Below are 24260 nucleotides of genomic sequence, written 5' to 3'. Positions count from 1 at the left end.
CTGTACCAGTCTCAGATTGATCTCTTTCCTCACTATCTCCCTGGGTCCCACCCCACCCCCACCTTACTAGTTTAAATCTCCCAAGCAGTTCTAGCAAATTTCCCTGCCAGTATATTAGTCCCCTTCCAATTTAGGTGCAATCCGTCCTTCTTGTATAGGTCACTTCTACCCCAAAAGAGATTCCAATGATCCAAAAATGTGAATCCTTCTCCCATACACCAGCTCCTCAACCATGCATTCATCTGTTTTATTCTCCTATTCCTGCCCTCACTAGCTCTAGCACTGGGGGTAATCCAGATATTACTCCCCTTGAGGACCTTTTTTAAATTTCTACCTAACTCTGTAATCTCCCTTCAGAATCTCAACCTTTTCCCTTCCAATGTCGTTGACAGTAGTAGACTCACCAACTTCAAAGAGCATTTAAATGGTCACTGGATAGGCATGTGGACAAGAATGGAAGAGTGTCAGTTAGATGAGTTTCACATTGGTTCCACAGGTCAGCACAACATCGAGGGCCAAAGGGCCTGTACTGCACTGTAGTGTTCTATGTTTCAAAATGACACATTGTTCCAAGATTTCAGACTACTTTGTTTTGTGTTAGTCAGTTATGTGGGGTGACCTAATAAACCGAATATATAGCAGTCAGGCTGTCCAGTTCAACCAGTCCATTGCAGGATCTGTTTCACTTAAGCCTTCACCTTTCCATTCTCACCTAAGTATCAGAAGAGTTCTTTCTCCTTCTTCCTCCTAAGCTTACCAAGCCTCCCCCAAAATGCATTTTTGTAATTCACCTTAACACTCCAAAATAGCAAGTTCATATTCACAGGTTCTCTTGAAGAAAATTCTTTTGAACTTAGCATCAGGCAGCCATCACAAAGTTGTCAGCCAAAAGTCTTGCTCATCCCCACAGCAGAATCACTATGCCCCTCGTATATTCTATTAAAACCTTCATAATTCATTAAGCCATGTTGCAGCTTTCTCTCCATCTGTTCATTCTTTGTTGCTGGTTTATAACCTTGGAGCTCTGGATAATTATGAAGGTTTTAATAGAAAATGAGAGAGTCACAGTGACTCTACTTAAGGGATGAGCAAAACTCTTAGCTGTCAGCATTGTGACACACTGGTACATTGACTATCTCTGTGGGCGGCACGGTGACACAGTGGTTAGCACTACTGCCTCACAGCGCCAGAGACCCAGGTTCAATTCCCGCCTCAGGCGACTGTGTGGAGTTTGCACATTCTCCCAGTGTCTGCATGGATTTCCTCCAGGTGCTCCGGTTTCCTCCCACAATCCAAAAATGTGCAGGTTAGGTGAACTGGCCATGCTAAATTCCCCATAGTGTTCGGTGTAGTGGAATGGGTCTGGGTGGGTTGCGCTTCGGCAGGTCGGTGTGGACTTGTTGGGCCGAAAGGCCTGTTTCCACACTAAGTAATCTAATCTAATCTCTGGACCAACAGGTCAGGGTTCAATTCCCACCTACTCCAGAGAGATTTGTTGTGAATATGTTCACTGAGCTGGGAATTTTGATTGCAGACATTTTGCCCCCTCTCTAGGTGACACCCTCAGTGCTGTGGATCCTCAAGCGAAGCTCTGGCCCACGGTGTCAGTTGGAATTTGTAGCTTCAGTCCAGTTGTTTGTTGCAATGGTCTAGGTCAATGAGTTTACGGATGGAGCCCGTGGATGAGTGTCATGCTTTTAGGAGATCACTGGCTGTACTCTGCTGGGCTTGATTTATTATTCTTCTATTGTCCCAGTCAAAATTGTTGTCTTTATCGCCTGCATGTATAGATACCCGGGGCAGTTGGTCATGACGTTTCATGGCTGTTTCAAGTTCACAAGTGCAGATATTGTCTACCTGTTTCTCCTCTAGTGTTTTGTGCAGTCTCGGCATGGAACCTTGTACACCATGTTTGTCCTGCACATCATGGATATTGGGTCTTGTTCTGGCGAGTTGTTATCTGAGCATGGCTATCTGATTTACGTCAGTGCAAAAATTGAGTGGTCGGAGGAGTCTGTCTGTTACAGAGATGTACAGCACGGAAACAGATCCTTTGGTCCAACTCGACCATGCCGACCAGATATCCCAATACAATCTTGTCCCAGACAAGAAACTGCATGCCAAAAATCGTTAATTTCAAAAGCGACCAATCAGAAGTGGACTGTAACAATCGAACAAGCCATCCCAACAGGACAGACAGAACCACAAAAAAAAAAGCACAAGACAAAATGACTAAACTAACCAACAGCAGAAAAGACAACATGACAGACAGCTGGGTAAGAAACCTATCTAACAGACAGCTCACAGACACAGAAAAAGCAATGCTAGCTAAAGGACTCAATTAAAACCACAAGGATGCCAAAAATCAGACTTGCTAACTGCACTAGAATGTAGGCTCAGAATAAACAGACTAATTGAAGAGACACAGTAAACGGTCAGACAAACCATTGTACCCTTATTGACAAAGGAAACAAAAACAACCTCAACACAAGGAGAGAAGGCCTAAAAACACAACAGAGGATGAAAACAATCATATTGCCAGCGGATAAAGACAGAATGACAGTAATCATAAATAAAACTGACTATATAAAAACAAGCAGAAAAACCACGTGCAGAACCGACACCTACCTACAGGGGAAGAATGACCCCACACCACATTTAACTAATACAATAAACACACTATGGAACCTGCACAAAAATGGACTGATGACCAAGACAGACCTACAAAGGGTGAAACCAGAAGGTACCAACACCCCACAATTTTACGGATTATTTAAAAAAGGGACACAAACCAGACATACCACTCAGACTCATTGTGGCACTTCGAGGAACTCCATCACAAACAGGCAAAAGAACTGAAACAGAAACTCAAAACATCTAGCCAGCAGATCCAAACACAATACAATCACAGGAATTCCTAGACAATATCAAGAACATAAACATAGACAAGGATGAAGCAATGGGGTCTCATTCAATGTCACGGTGCGGTTTACCTCAGTTGACAATAGCCAACCTCCTGGACAAACAGAAGGACTGCTTACTTAAACTACAGGACCCATGCGTGACAACACACTTCATATCTGGCTGTTGAATATGAACAAATCAATGGGGAACATATAGGCTCACCGCATAAGTAGTGATGCAAAGACTGGAACAAACAGCCCTCCCACAAATCCAATCCAAACTTTGGATCAGATACATGGACTTTTGTATAGTTAAACAACAGGGATCGAGAGCACACACCAAATTATCAGCACCGTGCTCACAGGGATCAAACTTACGAGAGGGAGGAAGAAATTAACAACCAAATCCCATTCCTGGATGTGATGAACACAAAATGAAGAATACACAACAGAACAAAAAAAAGCCACATACAATCAGATCCTGAATAACAGCAACCACCAAAAGGGCTACAATACACTGCAGCACTTCCTATCTACAAAGAGAACACCACCTCCACAAAGCCTTTGTCAAAACACATCACTGCAACTTCATCTGCAGATGACTGGCAGACAGACAATATGGTGAGGATGTGCAACAAGCCATAGTTACCACTCTACCTTACATTACAAAAGTCTCAGAACTGACAGCCAGACTCCACTGACCACTGATTTATGACAGCACATAAACCAACAGCCACGTTCAAGACAACTCACCAGAACAAAAGACCCAATACCCATCACGTGAAGGATTCAGTGTAGAAATTGCACAAAACACTATAGGACAAGCAGGCAGACAACTAGCAATCCATATTCATGAACAAACAGCCACTAAACGCCACTACCAGCTATCCCTGGTACCTATGAACACAGATGACAAGGACCACACTATAATAGGTCAAACCAAACAAAGGATGGCCAGATAACTCTTACAAGCATGGCACTCACCCAAAGTCTCCAGAAATAAACACATTGACCAAGACCCCATATACCCCATATACCAACCAGTGCACAGAACAACCGGAACTAGTAACTGGAAGCAATGGGAACACATCTACAATCCAACCAACTCCGTACAGCAGAGCTTCACAGGAAGGTCCACAGCACTGAGGATGTCACCAAGGGGACAAATGTCTACAATTCAAATTCCCAGCATGGTGAACATACCCATAACTGCAACATGTGTAATAACATTTATGAACATGTTGAATACAAAAGTGCTTGCACCTCTGGCATCATTTTTTTTTGGCACAGACTCAGGGTCTCTATTTCCTTCTCATAATAGGACAATTGGGAGGCAACACCTCCAAGGAGGGTCAAATCAAGCTTTGAATCAAATTTTCACAGTTCATCTAGCTTTCACTTTAAATTTTGAGAAATAAGTCACAGTTGCTTTCTTTTTAAAAAAATGTAATTGACATTTGAGACATGTCGTCTAAAACACACAACATACAGATCAAAAATAAATCATTGTCCAGAACTTACCACAGACATGTGACTGGGAAATACTCCTAGAATGCTCTTGACTGGCAGATTTCAATGGACTATTAGATGTTCCAGCGTCCTCTGGACATAAATAAACCTCAATAGGGCCTTTAGAGCTTAATAAATGTATCTGGAAATTCTAAAAATTTAAAATATAAAAATGATAGAAAATCAAAAATTAGGTCAATGATTGTAAAATAGCTTATTTTCCATAAACTGGTTAAATAATCTTTAGAATTCAAACACCCTACTTCAAATTTATGCCAATGATCACTTGTCTGAAATGTACAAGACTTAATTCTACTGTGATCAGGACAAGGACAATTCAGTGTGCAAAAATAATCCTTTAAAAATAAGGCAATGTTAAACACTACAGCTGATTACATGTGATCAGTCTCTCTCCAATGAGCATCAACTTACATCATAAGGATCAGATACTTCCAACCTGGTTTCAGGAGGAGCTTTCACAGCTATTACCACTTGGCCTTTGAAACTCTGGATCTTTCTGATGTCCTGATAAGTCACATAATTTAACGTGTCAGATGTCAAGGGGTGTAAATTAGACATTGAATAACAATCTGCCCTCTGGATAATATGGAATGGGCTATAAACACTGGCCTAGCTAGTGACACCAACATCTATGAATGAGGAAGAGTTTGACAAGCCTATTCAACTATTTATTCAGATCTGTATGAATGCCACTTTTCCACAATGTCTCCATTTCCCTTGAATGAGCTTCCAAACTGGCAGGGGCAGAGAAATGATGATTCGACAACCTCAGTGAATGAATTTTTGACACCAGTCTTAAATGGACTATCCCTTATCCTATGAAAGCATCCCCCACTAATAGACGCAAGAACCAGACTAAACCCCCTCAAAATATATTAATACAGTAGTTTAATACCCAACCTTTTCTTATTTTTAAAGGCTAGTATAAGGCAGTGTGTTCTGCATGCTAATCAATTAATCAAACTACCAGGCTTGAAGCAAAACACTTTATTCTTACACTATTAAATTACTAACAAAAGGATGAAGAATCGAAATAGCTTAACTCTATTGGAAAACTTCATAGAATAATAGATTTAACTACTAAACAAACAGTTCCAAAATAATAACACCTCAAACATAGCCTTCGCAAAGGCAAATTTAATAAAATAGATGGTCTCACATACAATTCTCCAATCCAGGGAGAGGTGCTTCTACTGTTCAAACTTTTAATAAAAACTCCAATGCCTCATAAGCTGTTTACTTCATTGGCTAGGAACAGACCATTTGGCACCTCTGTCTCAACCTCTCCAACAAAAAAGCTACAAAATACACCTTCTGAAGTCATACCATCAGCACCTCAAGGGAAAGCATCTTAAATACATCCATCATGCCCTTAAAAGTTTTCTGGTGACAGTGGAACTAACCCTATCTCTGAGGCAGGAGGCCCAGGTCCAAGTTCCACTTGCTCCTGAGGTGTGTAAAAGCATCACTGAACAGGTTGATGATGAAAACATCAAAAATGAGATTGTTATGAAGATGTGGGTGGACTGTACCTTTAAGAGTGTTAAAAGCTAGCAAAAATACCTGACAGGACCAAGTGTTCTCAATAAGATAACAGTGAACATTTGGCCAAAAGCTGGATTAGCTGTGTTGCTTGGAGACAAAAACAGATTTGAATTAGGCCAGTTTAAATTATATTCCAAAAATACACCAAACTCCAATCCAGTTTGCATTTAGTATATTGACAATCTTAAAAGCCAATGACACAATCCAAAGCTTTGGGGCTATAAGACTGGGGAAAATAGAACAGTTGGGAGAAGAACTGCCACACCAGCAGCATGTGGAGTATGCCCAAAAAAAAGCTATGTAAAAGGTACCTTTATCCATCAGTAACCTATGAAGCAGAATCTCCTCAAAGACAGGATAGCAGTGAAGAACCAAAAGCTGCCTGGTTTTGAGATAAGATGCGTTGAGATAAGATGGTTTTATCAGACCAGTATTGTAGAAGGGAAAGTAAAAGATAGGTTAGAGGAAGGAGTTGTAAATAGTTGTTAGTTATTATTCTGTTATATTTAGGAAATAAAGTTGTTAATTTTTACTGTAACTAGTTCTTGGCCTTTCAAACTTTCAGATTACTGCACGGGATAAATCTTTTCTGTGTTGCTGGTTTAAATTAATCAGGAGGGTTTACCCCATGTCGTATCAAAATCCACTTTCTATTCTTTGAAATACAAAAGAAATACAGACCCAGTCTCAATCTCATAGGATAATCTCACCAACTCAGAAATTAATCCCTTTAGACTTGTTCTCAAAAGAAAACAGCTCTCAGCCTCACTGATACATCTGTGCCTCCTGCTGTGTTTCACTGTGTTAAGACAAAACTGCTATACTTACATTTACTTCACTTGCCTCAAATAAATAAGCCTTAGAATTACTGAAGCCTGATTAGTGCAGATAAATTCCATTAGTCACCAGTGACTAGCTAGTTTAACCTCCCACTACTTTGAACCAACTTCTTCCAGCTGACTGAGTGTCTGCCATTTCCAGGTAATTTTACTTATTTGAAGGTTTTACCTGTGTGTTAGAGCTTGATTCAATTTTTAAGCTTGCAAAAGGCTAACAGAACTTACCACATGAACCAAAATTCTCTACTCGCTGTTTACATCTCACTCAGTTTTCCGATTGTGCACTCCAACTTTACTGATGAGGCTTTAAAAGCCACTGGCAAATCTATTACAATAATGTCACTATCTTCACAAATCATCCAACACATTAAATCCCATCATGCCCGCACCAGATTTTCCAAAATCCTTTTTAAAAAAAACACTTGGAGCACCAAATCAGAAAGGATATCTTTGGTTTTCTGAGTCTTCTGTTAGCTTTTTGAGGTCCAAGGCACAGCTCTGGATCAAGTCATCCAACCTCTTCTCCTTCAGGTTAAGCTCAGCCACCTCCCGGTTCAGACCCTGGCATCGCTTCAGCATACCATCATTGTCCATCAGGCTGCAACCCCTGCAGAAAGCAGCACCAAGACAATTAGCAACTTTGGAAAGTTCAAAATTTCCATTCTTGAAAAAAAAACACTACCCAATTCCCAGTGACGGAAGCTGATGCAAAACAGACAGAAAACTTTAACTGTTGAAAGATACCCTTCATTTTTCCCCCAACAGAACAGCAGCTTTCCCATACAATCCAGTAACAGTGTGATGCTACAATCTTTTGATTGAAGTGCTTCAGAATGAAGATCTATTTCACTGTGGTACTGAGATTTTATCCAGTTCTTTAATCAGACCCTGGCACAAGTCAAAGTAGTACTTCCAAGAAAACATCCATTGCTCCAGAGGAAATATCTCTGGATAGAGCCTATTTCTTATAAGTAGAATAGTTGCCAGGGAGCTCCTTTGAGAATTTTGTAATTGCTCACCAAAAATATCACAGCTGAGAGCAAAAAGAACCACTGAGTTCACTGCAGAGCATGTTTATAAGTCATGCTACACAGTGCAATGTCACAGAACTTGCTCGTCATATTGACAGTCATTTTGTTTGAGCATAAGCTGGTGCTTGCGTTGAGATCAACAAAACTGTTCGGAGCCCAAAGCTACCTGCATGCTGCAAGTTTTAAGAGAATCCCAGACCGAACGCAGTAGTCACTCAGGCTAGTGACCAAAAGCTAAATATTTTAGCTATTGCATGCTGAAAGCCAGGATCCAACAATACAGGGCAATGCAGCCATAAAGATCTCAGCTAATTTCTTGGGGGATATGCTAAACTCTCGTTGCTCAGTTCATCAATAGCAGTATAGTGAGTAAGCATGTGCACAACAGAGTCTCTGAATACATGACGGCAAATGCTGGATTAGGACAGAAGCCTACTCCATATAATCTACAGCAAATTCCATGTCCTGTTATATCTCAAGTTTCTGATATAGAAATATGGACATGACCAATAACAAGGCTCAGCTTCTTACAACAGCACTGTCAGTAACACTGAAAAGCTAGATAGTTTTTAATAAAAAAAGAATATGCTGGTATGGGAAGCAGTTCAAAAGAAAAATCACTGCTGACTCCTGGCATAAAGGGGTTAACTCATCAAGAACACCAAACAGGTTAGGCCTTTATTCATTACAGTTTAGGAGAATGAAAAAAGTGACTTTAATGAAACATACGGAATTCTGAGTGAGGCTTGACAAGGTACACGTTGAGCAGATGTTTCCACTCATGAGGTTAACCATTTAACTAAATAACGGGGACATATTTACAGATAAACAGACACATTGATACAAAAGAATTTCATCTTCCAGAAGGCTGTGACTGGTATTCTCTACCCCACAGGTTTGTGGAGGCTAGATCACAAAGTACTTAGGGAGATAGTTTTTTTTTGTAACTTTGGGGAGTTGAGGGTAATATTCCCTGTGTTCAGCTGCTCCAACATTCCACAAATGGCACATCGACTTGGATCGCAGCTGCACACTGACCTCACCAGTCTGTACCCAGGGAAAATCAATTCGAAGGGAAGCTGAGGAGTTACGAGGAATGGAGCTAAAGAGAAGTTAAGGCTGGGTGCAGATCAGTTGCTGAATGATTGGATAGGCTGGAGGGTCTGAATGGCCTACTCCTGCTCTTTTTATGTTTCACATTCTTACATATGTTCCCAGCTTTTCTTGTTTTACCCTGAAAATGTGGCGAGATGCTGTCTCATGCAGCAATGATGACTTGATGACGGAAAAGAAATAAGTTTAAAATGCACTACCACAACTTATCAAGGTTACTTCAATACCATTAACAGGAACAGTGACCTCTAGAATTCCTCAGAACAAGGGCAATTGGAATATCAGAATCCCATCTCCTCCATGTTCACATCCAAGTCACACTAGCCAATCTTGAAAATATATTACACTTCACTGCCATTTTATCAAATTCCACCCCAACAGCATTATGGATATAGTTGTATCATGGACTACAGTGGCTCACTACCACCTTCTTAACCTCAATTAGGAACAGACAGCAAATGCTGACCTTGCCAATACAACCCACCGACATCCCACTAGATGATTGGCGGTGGTCCAACTAGAAGGTCAGCATACCAGAAGGGGAGGGGTTGAAAAGGTAACCTCGAACAATATGTGAATCAAACCCAGTGCTGGCATCACGTTGCATTGTAAACCAGCCATCCAGCCAACTGAGCTAAAATGATCAGTTATTTCTGCTATTTATCTCTTGCCAAAGATGCAAGCTGTACATACAGATGGCTTTGACAATATAAGGAGCAGCATACATTCCACAGGAAAGGAGATTACCCTTTGAACAAAAATAAATTACCTCTCCAAAGTACTAAAAAGCAAATGAAAATTGATTTCAACACAACGATACCAGTTTTACAAGCTCAATCATCCTAATGGATGAAAGATCAAAAGGAGTGGACAATGCATGGTAGATTAACTAAAATGTGAATAAGTGAAGTTATCCACTTTGGTAGTAAAAACAAGGCAGGTTGCCTGAATGGCAATAGTACGGGAAGGGGGAGGTGCAGCTAGACCTGGATGTCCTTGCATACCAGTCACTGAAAGCACACTTGCAGGCACAGCAAGTAGTGAAATAGGCTAATGGTATGTTCGCCTTCGTTCCAAGAGTATTCAGATTCATGAGCAGGGATATCTTACTGTACTCGTACAGAGCCTTGGTGAGGCCACACCTTCAGCACTAAATTGATGTATGAACACAGACTGGATCAGTTGGCATTCTGCACTCAAGTTCAGAAAAACAAGGAGAGTTTTCATAGACATCTAAAATTCTAACAGAACTAGACAGGGTAAATACAGGGAAGGTTTCCAAGGACTGGGAAGCCCAGAACTAGGGGGTCACAGTTTAAGGATATGATGTAAGCCATTTAAGACTGATACAAAATGACGTTTCTTCATCCAGAGAGTGATGAACCTGTGGAGCTCTCTGCGACAAAGCAATTGCAGTCAAAACATTGAATATTTTCAAGGAGATAGACATATCTTTGGACAAAAAGGATCATAGGGTGGAAAGCAGGAACAGGGTAGTGAGTTGGAGAGTTCGATGAATGGCAGAGCAGACTCAAAAAGGGCCGAATGACCATCTCCTGGTCTTATTCTCAATGTTATTATATCAATTGTATTCTTAAGAATATTTTGAACAGTAAGTTTGTCAACTCTAAATGAAACAAAAAAAATTAAAACAAGCTAGGTTGTCATAGCTCAAGTGTTCATACTCAAGTATTCACATTTTAATAAACTGATGCAAAGTTCGACATGAAAGGTAAAGTAGGTATCCAAGTTGAAAGACAAAATTAAGGAACAAGAATTAAAAAGTAAAACTTACATCCATTGAACATTGTTTTTTGATTTCTTCTCAATGAGATGAATACCCTCCAACACATTTGTGATGTCATAAATCCTTCGCTTTGGCACATTTAAGACCTCTGCTGCTCGATTTAAGTCCAACACTCCATCAGAAGACTGGCTCAAGAGCTGAACAACATTCTTTGTGAGCGGAACCAGTGATGTATTGTAGCGAGTTTTCTCTGATGGAGACCTGGGAGCTAGTTAAATAAACGAAGATCCACTAACATGGGTGTCACTTTGACAAAGTTAATCACAGCTCATGAAACTATGCAAATACTTAATAATAACAAAATAACAGATGGGAACAGCTTCCTATTGCTCATTCAGTCTGCACCCCGTAAGTTAGTGATCTACTTTTGCATTCTGAAATGCACACCCTGAACTAGAAGCAAAGAGTCCAATAGAAAAAACATGCTGCTCAAAAATGCTCTCAGTTATACCATTTCACCTGTCTGTCTGGTAAGGTTTATTCAGTCTTGGGGTAGCAATGGGAGAAATGATTCCCTTTTGAGGGCACTATCAAAAGGGAATCATGCTTTGAATCATTTATTTTAGTGCAAAGTGACCAAGTCTCTAATTTACACAGCTATCCAATTTTTATCAACAGAATTGATCCTCCATAAGCAGACATGTTTCAAATCATAAAAAAGTGCTGAGAAATGGAAATCTTTGTACTTTTGGCAACAACTTGGCTCTCATAGCCCAGAAGAAAGCTTGAGTTCAGATAATAACTTAATTCAACTCTAACCTAGAATATTTAAGATCATCCTAATATCCAATACCATCCAACTCTTAAATTGAATGATACAATGAAAGTACATTTTTTATCAAGACAATGTTAAATCGAACTCATATCAATGGATTAGTAAAATTCTCGACCAAAATAAACACCAATGACGACATAAGAAAATACATCTTGACATGCTCAGCGTGTCTCACGTGAAAAGCACAGTTCATTACTTTGTTTTCAAAACTAATGAATGAAATCAACTTTATATTCTCAAGCACTCAGTCGCTTAGATATGATAGATAATAAAATAGTTTCGCTTAAGATTCTTGAATGGACCATTGGATTGGAAATTAGCTAATGTACCACCTTCAGTTAAGGAGGGACTCAGACAGGAAACTGTAGTCCATTTCGCCTAACACCTGTCCTTTGGTAATTCCAGGAATCATTATTAATGAGTTATAGAAAGCTACTTAGAGTATCTAATTTGATTAGGCAGAGATAATATGGCTTTGTGAAAGGGAAATATAGTGTTTAACTAATCTATTAGAGCTTTTTTGAGGAACTAATATTTGTGGTAGATAGAGGAGAACACATGTGATGCATTCAAACTTACAGAACATTTTTTTGGCAAGAACAGCAGCAAAATAAAAGTATATTATTTAAATAGAAATTGATGTCAGGATTTGCTGGTACAAAAGGGATCTGGGTGTCATGGTACATAAACCAAAACGTAAATAGCAGTTTCAGCGAGTGATTAGGAAAGCAAATAGAATATTATTTATTGCAAGGGGAATGCAATATACAAGCAGGGAAGTTTTATTGCAGCTGCAAAAGATTTTGTACAGTTATGGTGTCTGTTAGAAAAAAAAACCCTTTTGAAGCAGTTCAAAGACACATTTGAAGACTCCATTTCATCCCTGGGATTTAGATTTAGATTACTTTACAGTGTGGAAACAGGCCCTTCGGCCCAACAAGTCCACACCGACCCGCAAACCACCCATACCCCTACATTTACCTCTTACCTAACACTACGGACAATTCACCTGACCTGCACACCTTTGGACTGTGGGAGGAAACCCACGCAGATACAGGGAGAATGTGCAAACTCCACACAGTCAGTCGCCTGAGGCGGGAATTGAACCCAGGTCTCTGGAGCGGTGAGGCAGCAGTGCTAACCACTGTGCCACCGTGCCGACTAAGTGCTTACATTACGAAGAAAGGTTGAAGAGGTTAGGCCTATATCAGCTGCAGTTTAGAAGAATGACAGGTAATCATATTGAAACACAAGTAGTTTAAGGAACTGGATAGGGTGGATATGAAGATGATGCTTCCTTGTGTGAGGGAGACTAAAACAAGGGACTAAAATCTTTTAAAAATAAAGTCTCCTTTTTAAGACAGACGAGTTTTATTTCCCTTCAAATTCTGAACATCACAACTTGGATCGGATTTTATGGCTTAGCAAGGCTTCACTAAAATGCTACAAGTGAGTTTTATTACGTGAAGAGACGAGACAAACTGAGAAGAATCTCAGGTGTGGTCTGTGGGAGATTTAATAGTCATACAAAACCCGGTAATTGATAGTTTGAATTTGAAACTGCTTCCACTGATCTAAAGGTCAGTAAGCAAAGGACACCGGTTGAAGGCTGAAAGCAACAGATAGAAAGGTTAGTAACAAAATTAAACTTTTTATTACATAAAAAGTGATATGACAACTTGAAATGCAACGCTTGAAAGGATGCTGGAAATGCATTCAGCTGTAACTTTCAAATGTGAATTACCGAAATATTTAAGGCAAAAAGTCTTCAGGGCTGTGAGAGAAAAGCAGGCAACTTTTTAATAGAACCAAGTCAGGTATGATCTGTCATCTACGATTCTGTAATCAAACAAACTTGCAAAGCAGGCACAAGTGTTCAACAGCCTACTCTCATTTCTACAGAGTTGAGGGTTAAACCATCATTTTGTCACAAATCGTGAAGCACACCAACTTTGTTGTCAACCAATCCTTTTAACAAGTATTTGCTGTTATGAATACCCAAACACTTAACCAGACTTTAAGGACTGTAAAGGACTATAATGTGAATACTTCTTAAAGAAACTTTTATTCTTCCACTGGACTTTGAGTAATTTGAGCATTTTTTCAAAAACTTTGTATTCCTGAGACACTCTTTTTTTACCCTTGCAATTCTGTAACGAACACTTGCTTTTCTGTACCTTGGTATCCTGTACATAAGATGGCGCCAAAGCAGCGACATTACAAACTTTTCACAATAAAGCCAATTCTAATTGTCAAATAGTAGGCACTGAGGGTTTATATTTATAAATTCTGACATCACTAGAAAATTAACAATTCTGATTAGTATCTGGAGATACTGCCTGCTTCAAATCTGTGCAAAAACCAGCAGAACATTGACTGCATTGAGAGGGATTACAAGAGATGGCAAATTTCTTGAAATAATTTCTCAATCAAGCAGTCAAAACCACTACAGGTCAACTACTCAGAAGGGTGTTTGTTTAAAGTTAGTATAAAGAAAATGGTTATGACCTCCTTCGGAGTGTACTCAACATACTTCAAAATGAAATCTTAGCAAAACATCTCCTATAATGCTAGGACTTGCACACTTAATTAGAACAGTTGTATGAAGACACTAATATAATGTTTGTCAATAATCACAATCCCTATATACATATAATCGTATACATCCAATATGTATGGGGGATAGGCAAGGAAATGTTTCAATACTTGCAAACATTGCATAAATTGAATATCATTAACAAAGAGCATGGTGGTCAAAAGATGACCAGGTTTCAAGTTATTTGTGGTTTTCTAAGGAAGTTAAACATTAGATTAAAAGAAAAGGTTTGCAACAAGTTGTAAAGAATAATAGTCTGAGGGCTGACTATTTTAGCAACTAGAAAAAGGCAACCAAAAAGTTGAAAAAAGTGGGGGGAGAAAAAGAATGAAAGTAAACAAACAAGAAACATAAGACAGATTGTAAGAGCTTTCACAACCAGTCTCATTATACACTGAAGAAAACTTTGATCCCATAGGAAGACAGAGTCAGGAAGAATTGTGAGGAATGACAAAGATTAGATTAGATTACTTAGTGTGGAAACAGGCCCTTCGGCCCAACAAGTCCACACCGACCCGCCGAAGCGCAACCCACCCATACCCCTAACCTAACACTACGGGCAATTTAGCATGGCCAATTCACCTGACCTACACATCTTTGGACTGTGGGAGGAAACCGGAGCACCCGGAGGAAACCCACGCAGACACAAAATGGCATAAACTTTGAAGATGGTTATATTTGCCTTCATAGAAAACAAATTAAATACCAAAAACAGAGGGCAATCCCATGGGTTAACATGGTTAAGTTCACCAATATCAGCATGGAAAAAAACAAACATTGGAGAAACTGAAGATGAAAATCCAATAATCCTCAGAACCCAAAGGCTACACACTACGGTTCTGAAAGATGACAGTGGTGCAAAAATCCGAGATTCTAGCACTGGCTCGTTGAACAGGAGTATCACCACTATTCAAGAAAGGAATAGTGAATTGGGAAGCCATCAGCCAGTTAGCCTCATATCAATCATCAGGAAAATTCTAGGATCTATTATTAAGGAAACTTTGAAGTGCTTCGAAAATCACAGTATGATCAGGCAAATTTAACATTATTTTAATAACAGGCTTGAAACAAATTATTCAAGTTGAGAGGATGTAATTAATAGGGTAAAAAGAAGGAAACCAGTAGATGCAATACACTTGAACTTGCAAGGGCATTCAATAAGATACATTACAATAAGGTAATATACAAGGTAACAGTTAATTTTCCAACTGAGGATTTATTCTCCAATGCATCTTAACCCCACTTAAGCATAATGATATTTCACACATCACAACTGAGACAGGTCAGCTATGAAATAATCAATAGTCAACTTTTCCTACTTCAACTGTATTTCAATTTTGGATGAAGCATGTTCCTTCTGAAAGAAATACTGCTGGCACTGTCAAGGCATACATTTTCACACCATTAGCCCTCAAAACATCATCTCTGCTTAACTACCATTGTCTAACATAACTTAAGTCCCTAGTGTTTCAGAGATAGTGCCCTTATCTCTGGTTCTAAGTTCCACCTGTTACAGAGGTGTGTCATAACATCTCTAAACAGGTTGATTTAAATAAATTATCACCTCTGAAAAAAAGGTGCTTGTTCAAGTGGGCCTAAATAATGACAATTCAAAGCAAGGCAATTTCTTTGTTCTAGCCAATAATTGCCTCATGACCAGGGTAACTGGTCCATTCAACTAATATGATGTTTATGGAAACATGCAAGGTAAATTTTCTGTATCATCACCAATCATAATTAACCGAGTTTTAAACTAACTTAGATCAGAGGAAGCTCTTGTGTGCAGTGATAGTGTCCCTACTTCTGAATCAGGTAACCTTGGTTTGTCTCCCCACCTGCTCCATACACGGCAGTAATATCTCTGAGCAGGTTGATTTTAAAATGTAAAACGTTAAATTTAGAACACAACATTAAGTCATTTAATGCAGCTGTTTTTTTAGCAAATTCTGATATAATTTTCAAAGGATAAAGAGAGCTTAAAAAATGCAGCTGTAATTAACCAAATCAACAGCTCAAATTTCCAGTTTCTAAAAATAAGCAGAGATCCCATGCAATAAATTATTCGTTGGAAATCAACACTCACGTGAAGAAGTTAATTTTGAACCCTATCCAAAGGGATAATGATTTTCTGTGGTTCAATAAAAAGCATGATAACTTGTAACAATGAAAGTTTAGGGTTGAACTTGCTAAGTTTATAATAACATATCCAAATCACTTGAACGAGCTTTATAGCTTTTGACTTAAAGCTGCCTGAAGAAAATAGTCAAAAATTTGTTTTGATAGGAAAATGTTGGCACAAAATTGAGAAAAATGAACCCAGCAGTTTCAGTGTTCTGGTCACATATGATATTAGATTTACAGCAATTATTGGACCCACTAGACTTCGTTTTACTAAAAACAAATCATTACAACAAAATCTAAAACTAGAGTGAATTCCAACTTTAATTTGTAAATAGTTTTATTCTATTTAATATGATGTATCTTATTAAACTTACTTTTTGGACTATTTGGGCTTCTCATTGTAACCCTTCCTTTTCCCTTTGGAGTGCAAATGTCAGTAGCCAGGTACTGGTGATCACTTTCTTCCAGCTCCAGTCTCCTCTTTGCCTGTTGAAAGAAAAATAAACTATGATGCTTCCAATCAACTCATCTCATCAATTCTCTGTAAAAAAAAGTCACATGATAAAATGAGCTGATACAAGTTTTAGTTCTTCACGACTCTGTGTGGAGTCGTGGGCGGCACGGTAGCACAGTGGTTAGCACTGCTGCTTCACAGCGCCAGAGACCTGGGTTCAATTCCCGCCTCAGGCGACTCTCTGTGTGGAGTTTGCACATTCTCCCCGTGTCTGCGTGGGTTTCCTCCGGGTGCTCCGGTTTCCTCCCACAATCCAAAAAATGTGCAGGGGTTAGGTGAATTGGCCATGCTAAATTGCCCGTAGTGTTAGGGAAAGGGGTAAATGTAGAGAATGGGTCTGGGTGGGTTACGCTTCGGCGGGTCGGTGCGGACTTGTTGGGCCGAAGGGCCTGTTTCCACACTGAGTAATCTAATCTAATCTAATACCAGGCCAGTTGGAAAGCAAGTATTGAGAAAGTATTAAAAAGAACTACAAGACATAGGTTAAGTTTGATGCAAAATAAATGAATAAGATAAATGAAAGATAAAACAAAAGTCTTCAAAAAGCAAAATGGAACCCAAAAGAATTTTACAATATAGACTTTTGAGGTGTCACTTTCCACAAGTAGAAGGATAAAACTCAAGCTGAATAGCGCTGTATTCTTCAATTTAAACAATTTCCAACTCAATATTATCTCACAATACCAGACCTTTTCCTGATTTGGAGATGCCAGTGTTGGTCTGGGGTGTACAAAGTTAAAAATCACAACACCAGGTTATAGTCCAACTGTATTCTTCAATTTAAACAATTTCCAACTCAATATTATCTCACAATACCAGACCTTTTCCTGATTTGGAGATGCCGGTGTTGGTCTGGGGTGTACAAAGTTAAAAATCACACAACACCAGGTTATAGTCCAACAGGTTTAATTGGAAGCACACTAGCTTTCGGAGCGTCGCTCCTTCATCAGATGATGAAGGAGTGTCGCTCCGAAAGCTAGTGTGCTTCCAATTAAACCTGTTGGACTATAACCTGGTGTTGTGCGATTTTTAACTTTGTAGACCTTTTCCTGCCATGGAAAACTCAATGTAATAACTTCTAGCAACTGCAATACTTGAAGATTGTTTTAAAATGTTGAGTCCAAAGCAATAAAACATCAAACATAAAGCAAGGCAGAGTTTGACTACAGATTCAATGAGTGCACTAAACATTCCAATGCCTTATAAGCACTCCTACAGTCCAACCTGGATTTTGTAACCTCATGGGCAATGAGCAAGTCATTCCCAGGATGTTGATAGGAGCTGATACAGGGATGGTAAAGCCATTGACTGTCGAGTGGAGATGATTAGATTCCCTTGTTGGAGATTGTCATTTTCTAGCATTTAAACAGCAAGAAATGTTCACCCACCACACACCATGCTGAAGTCTTGCTGCATACAGACATGACCAATTCATTATCTGAAACTGAACAAATGAAGATAGCCATGACTTCAATACTACCCCAAGGAATTTCTGTAATGTCCTGGGTTTAAGGTGACTGACCTCCAATCATCATATTTCTTCATGCAAGAAATGACTTCAATCAGTGGAAAACATTTATTCTAATTATGACTGACTTACGTTTTGTTCATTCTCTTAGATATCAAATGCTGCCTTGGTGTCAAGTTAGGAACTCTCATCTCACCTCAAGTACATCTTTTCTGACCACAATTGTCATGAGATCAAGGGCTGAGGGCTCCTGATGGAACTTAAATTCAAAGTCAAGGAGCAGGTTATTGCTTAATAAGTGTTGATGACTTCTTTCAGCAAGTTGCGATGAAGAGTAGACTTAAAAAGGCAGGAATTGGCTGTGCTGGACTTGTCCTGTTTTCTGTGGACAGGACAGGGTATTGATATTTTCTGACCAACTTGTTCAGTGATGTTAATATTTACCTCTGGAGCAGGTAGGACCTGAACCCAGACTGCCTGCTGTTATGGACCAGACCACATCCCCTCAAAATATATCAAGATAAGCTTGCTACCTTAACCTTAGGGTCTAGATTAAGATACAGTGAGAAAACTTGAGAAAAGAAGTTGTCCATTGTGTTTGGTGCATTAGTTAGAGGGAAATAGGTCTGAGTGGATTACTCTTTGGAGGGTCGGTGTGGATTCGTTAGGCCGTTTGGCCTGTTTCTACGCTGTAGCTAATCTAATCTAACTTCTTATTTTAAAAGATAAGGCATTGCATTCGAGATGCAATTCGATTGGTCAAACTACTTGACTTTAAGCAAAAACACACTACAGTTAAATTACAGACAGAATAAAATAATTGTCTTAACTGTAACTCCATCAATATGCTTAACCTCTAATGCTGCTCGAATTACAAAGAAAACCCCAGCTTTTCACTCTAACAGAGACAGGAATAAGAACTTCCACATCCAACCTCAAAACCCCAGCAAACACAAAGCTGAATTAGAAAACCTGGTTCTGAGAACTTGACCCCATCCATTCAGACTGCTTCTATTATTCCAAATTTAAAAAAACCCAAGGTCTCACAAGTTGTTTAACTTTATTGGCTTTGAGCAGATCACTCTCTACCTCTGTCTCAACCTTTCTTCATTAAAAAAAAGGACATCTCTTAAAGCCATTGTATCATCACACCGGTTCAAAGGCAAAGACACCACCCCTACACCATAAGAGTCCTTAAGACATGGGCATCCCATGGATAACAACTCATTGTTAATAAACTGCTTCAAAATTTGAACATAGCTTTTAATACTTGCCAAACATACAAATGAATGATGGGCAGAAAACTCCAGTGCAATACACATCTGTACTACAAATATTTATTCATTTCTCCATAGCTTCAGCCTTTCCACTTCTGTAACCACCTCCAAATGTCCAAGAACTCTACAATTCTCCATTTCTAACCTCTTAGTCAAGTTGATTGGTAGTGATACTTTCAGTTGTCTCAGATAACCCTGCATAAATCTGCATAATTCTCCTTTCAGATGGAGAAGTTATTTTCTTATTTGAGAAATAGACTGGTGACACCTTTTACATTAACTCAAGAGGGCAAATGGGGCTTCAGTTGAACAGTGCTTGAAGCATCACCCAGTATGTGGCATATGGACTTAAGGGCAGAACAGTTTAATATCTCACAAAGTAAGCCCTACCATCTGGGCATTTCTCAGTCTGATATGATAGACATTGTTGCAAAGTAACTTTTAAGTAGTTGCTATTAGGCAATAAACCACATCTTGTTTAAGACAAGCGATTCTGCTTGCTAGACTTCCTCTAGTGCAGTAGACCAGGAAACAGGACGGTGGCTGCAAATTTACCATCTAGCTCATCCATCATGAAAACAGTGGAGAGAATTCATCTTAAAACACAGAAACTGAGCACTGAAATGCTGAAAAGTTCCATTTACCTCTGCAATTCTTAACTACTTTCAAACCTGTCCATGCATCCCAACTGCTACATTCAAGTGTACCCATTCTGCATCTGCACCATTCCCTTCTGCATGCAGAATGCGTACAACAAACATATGTAAAGGGGGCACTCAAAGTCATTTATACACTGATCTATGGATGTCTATGCACCCATTCCATAGGCACTGAGTTTAAGAACACCCAGTCTTTGTACCTCCATATGCACACTACTTCAGTTACAGCACAATGAACTATAGTATTTCACAATTCTGAGCAGCATGGTCAGTAGAATCATTAATCCTACAATGCGATCAATTCAGAAACATAGAACACTGTCTGTATCTACTGCAAAGTCATCCAATAAAACAGACAGTGTAATTTATTTAATACACTCACATCAATCCAAAACTGCCATCTGAATCAAAATTAGTTGGCAATTACAAACGGTTTGGACGTCTCGAGTGAAGATTTAGGATAGCTTTCAAATCTCTGTTATTGCCGCTGCAATTGTTTCTGTGTGTCCAATTCTCCTTCACAACGTACAGAAAATAAACATGATTGATTAAATAATTTGGTTCAGAGACTAGCCTCACTTATCATGACAGTCATCATGCATTCCACATGTGCACAGCATTTACAAACAGGGAAGGAATGCTCCAAAATCAATGGTGCATTCCACTAATTTTATTTTCTAATAAATGCTTACCAAAGTGTGAATGAACCAACAATAAATTTTGACACAATTGTTACTATCAGAAAGTGAAATCTTACATTGCTTTAATTTTACTGTCCTGTCAAAAACTAACACCAGGAATAGACAACACCAGACAAGGCTGAAAGGTTTACAAAATCATGAGGGATATGGATAGGGTAAATAGACAAGTTCTTTTCCCTGTGGTGGAAGTGTCCAGAACCAGAGGGCATAGGTTTAGGGTGAGAGGGGAAAGATATAAAAGACTGAAGGGGCAACTTTCTCATACAGAGGGTGGTAGCTGTATAGAATGAACGACAAGGGGAAATGTTGGAGGCTGGTACAATTACAACATTTGAAAGGCATCTGGAAGGGCATATGAATAGGATGTGTTTAGAGGGATTGAGCAATGTTGGTAAATAGGACCAGATTAGTTTGGGATGTCTGGTCATCATGGACGAGTTAGACTGAAGGATCTGTTTCCACGCTGTACATCTGACTCGGACTTCAACAGTTCTTCAGCAATCAGAGTCTACTGACTACACACTTCACTACATTCTGGAGAAAAGAGATATCACAATCCTGCAATTACATAAACTCTATTGAAAAATTTGTACCCAAAAGACTTCACTGATAACCGCAGAGAAACAAGTGGCAGGAAGTCCTATAAAGTGTATATTAACAGAGTGATCAGAAGTTTGCTTAATCTTCATTTCCTGCAAAATGTAAGAAAAGTGAATACCAAGAATCAATTACAACTGAATTCTAATGGTGTCCTAATTTGTACCATGGCAACATCCCGGTTGTCAGACAACTTGTCAACCACCAGCACCTTTTGAAATTCTGTATTCCTGGCCAATCTGCTGTAGTGGAAAATAGTTGATTTTTAAAATTATGATGGACAGGATGCTGCCCTGATGGCTGAAACCCAGCTCATTCACCCAATCAAGTCTTTCTGATTCCGCAACCTCCTTCAGTTAGTGGTTTTTCCAGCAGTTCTCAAGTTGTGGACTACCTGGTGACTGTTGATATCCTAAACATCGAAAGGAGAGCTCGAACAAGCAACTTAAAAGTTGAAGTTAGTAATCTTTATGGAGAAAAAAAAAAGAGAATGAGGATACAACCACTGCTTGAATTTCATAGAATATTTAAGCCACAAAAACAATCAATTTAGTTTTGCCTCTGACAGTGGTCAAAGGCAGAGGCAGAGGCAATCACTAGCTAGAATTGACATTTGTCAGGAGTGGGGTGCTGGAAAAGCACAGGTCAGGTAGCACCAGAGGAGCAGGAATCCCAACGAAGGGCCCTTGCCCGAAACATAGATTCTCCTGCTCCTCCGATTACGCCTGACCTGCTGTACTTTTCCAGCACCCCACTCTTGACTCTAATCTCCAGCATCTGCAGTCCTCACTTTCTCCAGAATTGACATTTGACAGAGGCCAAAGATGATAGCACTAACCCTCACCATTTAGTTCAAGGAAAATGCAGCTCACCACAATGGAGATTGTATTATGAGAGAGAGCTTGTTCAGAGGTCATAAAGGGGTTTGAAAGAGGTAGCAATACAGAGGTGGCTGTCAGTAGCCCACATATGAAGGCAAACCTCTTGCCTGTTGATAATGTAAATGCAAAAGAAAGGCAGTCAAGGACAAGAATTCCAGAGTAAAGGAACAGACGCTACAGCAAGTTACTTCAGATGCTGGAAATTTTAAAAAACAAAACAAAAAAGTCAATGACCTGCAATGATAGCATCTGCGGAGAGATAAGCAGAGTTATCTAATCTAAGCATTTTAATTTAAGCTATTACTGAAAATATTCTGTGTATAATCAGGTAGTTAAGAGTAGAACTAAACCAGCAGTTTCAAATTGGAGGATAAAGTCTAGATATTGGATGGAATAGTTGGCTGTCATCCCCCAAGCTGAGAGAGCTGTAATTCATGTTGAACACCAGTTGAAAGAAGCAATGGGAATAGCAAGGGCACACAGTGTGTGGTGGTAGCTCCAAAATCAAAGAACACCTCAGCAGCATCACTACGATTAGAAACTTGGTCATATCTGTCAGACTAGGCATACAGCAGGCGGTTACGGAATCAAAGAGACTCAATCAAGCAAATGAGGTGCATTTCAGCCATCAGCAGAGTATCCTATCCATTGTAGTTGATTTTGCAGTTTGACCAAAATGCTTTTGAAACTGGCTTCAAAGGACATGATCAATCTGGGTATTTGTGTATGAAACAAAATGTTAGCATGCAGGTGCAAGCAAGCAATAAAGGCAACAAATGGAATTTGGGAAAATGGAATGTTTAGGAGTTAGACCTTAAAAATAAGGAAGTCGTGTTACAACTCTACAGGGTGTTAGTGAAGCCACACCTTGCATACGGTGTACAATTTAATATAAATACTTGTAACAATGAATTGCTATTACAAAATACAGTAAAATCACATCACCATAATTAATCCAGCACCCTTTTAATTAAAGAGGTTATAAAAATGTAATGCATACAAAGACAAATGTCATTTTTTTGTTCCAACCACAGCTTCTTGATTTCACAAGTGGCGACAGGACGTTGCCTAACACCACAGCTGTCCCTAAGGCCTGAAGCATGCTGAAGCAGCCTCCATCGTCACTGACCAGACCCAGAATGTTGCCTCTGCCAAAAGCTTCAGGTCAGCACATCAAAGAAAGCTTATAATGACAATGCAGGCAGTTCACTAGGCTGATTCCTGGCATAAAAGGGTTGACTTATCAAAAGCAGCCCAACAGGCTAGGCCTTTATTCATTCAAATTCACAAGAATGAGAGATAATCCAATTGAACAATAAAATTCTTAAGGGCTTGGACAAGGCAGATATGGAGATAATGTTTCTATCTGAAGGGGTCTCTTGCATTATGGTACAGTGACAGAATAAGGAGAATACTCATTTAAAACAGACAAAGAAATTTCTTGAGGGCAGTGAATGCCTGGAATTCTCTTCTCCAGAGAATTGTGGAGGCTAGATCGTGAAGGCATTTGAAGAGAAGGTAGATAGGTCTTTTGAAGTATCGGAATGGAGGGCTATGAAGCGCTGACATGAAAGAGGAGCAGTTGAGGCCTCAGGCACATCTACCATGATCTTAGAATAGCAGGGCAAGCTTGAGCGGCTGAATCTCCTGCTACTAGTTCTTATTTAATAAATAGTCCTCCCATTGGATCCAGAGGATGTGACACAAGCATTGGTGATGGCACTTCTCTCACACTGATCAGTCACCGATCCATAGTTATCTGTTCTGCATGAACTAAGCGCAGTTACCAGTTCCTGATCTCAGTCAACCATACTCCATTAGCACCGTAGTCGCATATTGTAGAAAATTGTTGCACCCTTTCTGAAATTGGTTTCTTGCATCTTATTCCTGAATAGCACAAGAT

General features: G+C 39.4%; 1 protein-coding gene across 1 annotated transcript in view; it reads right to left on the bottom strand.

Annotated features, from left to right (window-relative positions):
• LOC122564376 (transcription factor E2F3-like) overlaps window positions 1-24260 on the bottom strand; it is a 61423-nt gene that overhangs the window by 13099 nt on the left and 24064 nt on the right. Inside the window, exons 2-6 of the mRNA XM_043719163.1 lie at window positions 16635-16746; window positions 10757-10976; window positions 7266-7424; window positions 4845-4959; window positions 4425-4563 (exon numbers count right to left, since the gene is read on the bottom strand). Of these exons, the coding sequence (XP_043575098.1) occupies window positions 4425-4563; window positions 4845-4959; window positions 7266-7424; window positions 10757-10976; window positions 16635-16746 (745 nt within the window). The remainder of the gene's footprint in view (window positions 1-4424; window positions 4564-4844; window positions 4960-7265; window positions 7425-10756; window positions 10977-16634; window positions 16747-24260) is intronic.

Source organism: Chiloscyllium plagiosum, chromosome 29 (assembly GCF_004010195.1).
Source record: "Chiloscyllium plagiosum isolate BGI_BamShark_2017 chromosome 29, ASM401019v2, whole genome shotgun sequence".
Lineage (NCBI taxonomy): Eukaryota > Metazoa > Chordata > Chondrichthyes > Orectolobiformes > Hemiscylliidae > Chiloscyllium > Chiloscyllium plagiosum.
This window is presented reverse-complemented; position numbering and strand designations above follow the sequence as displayed.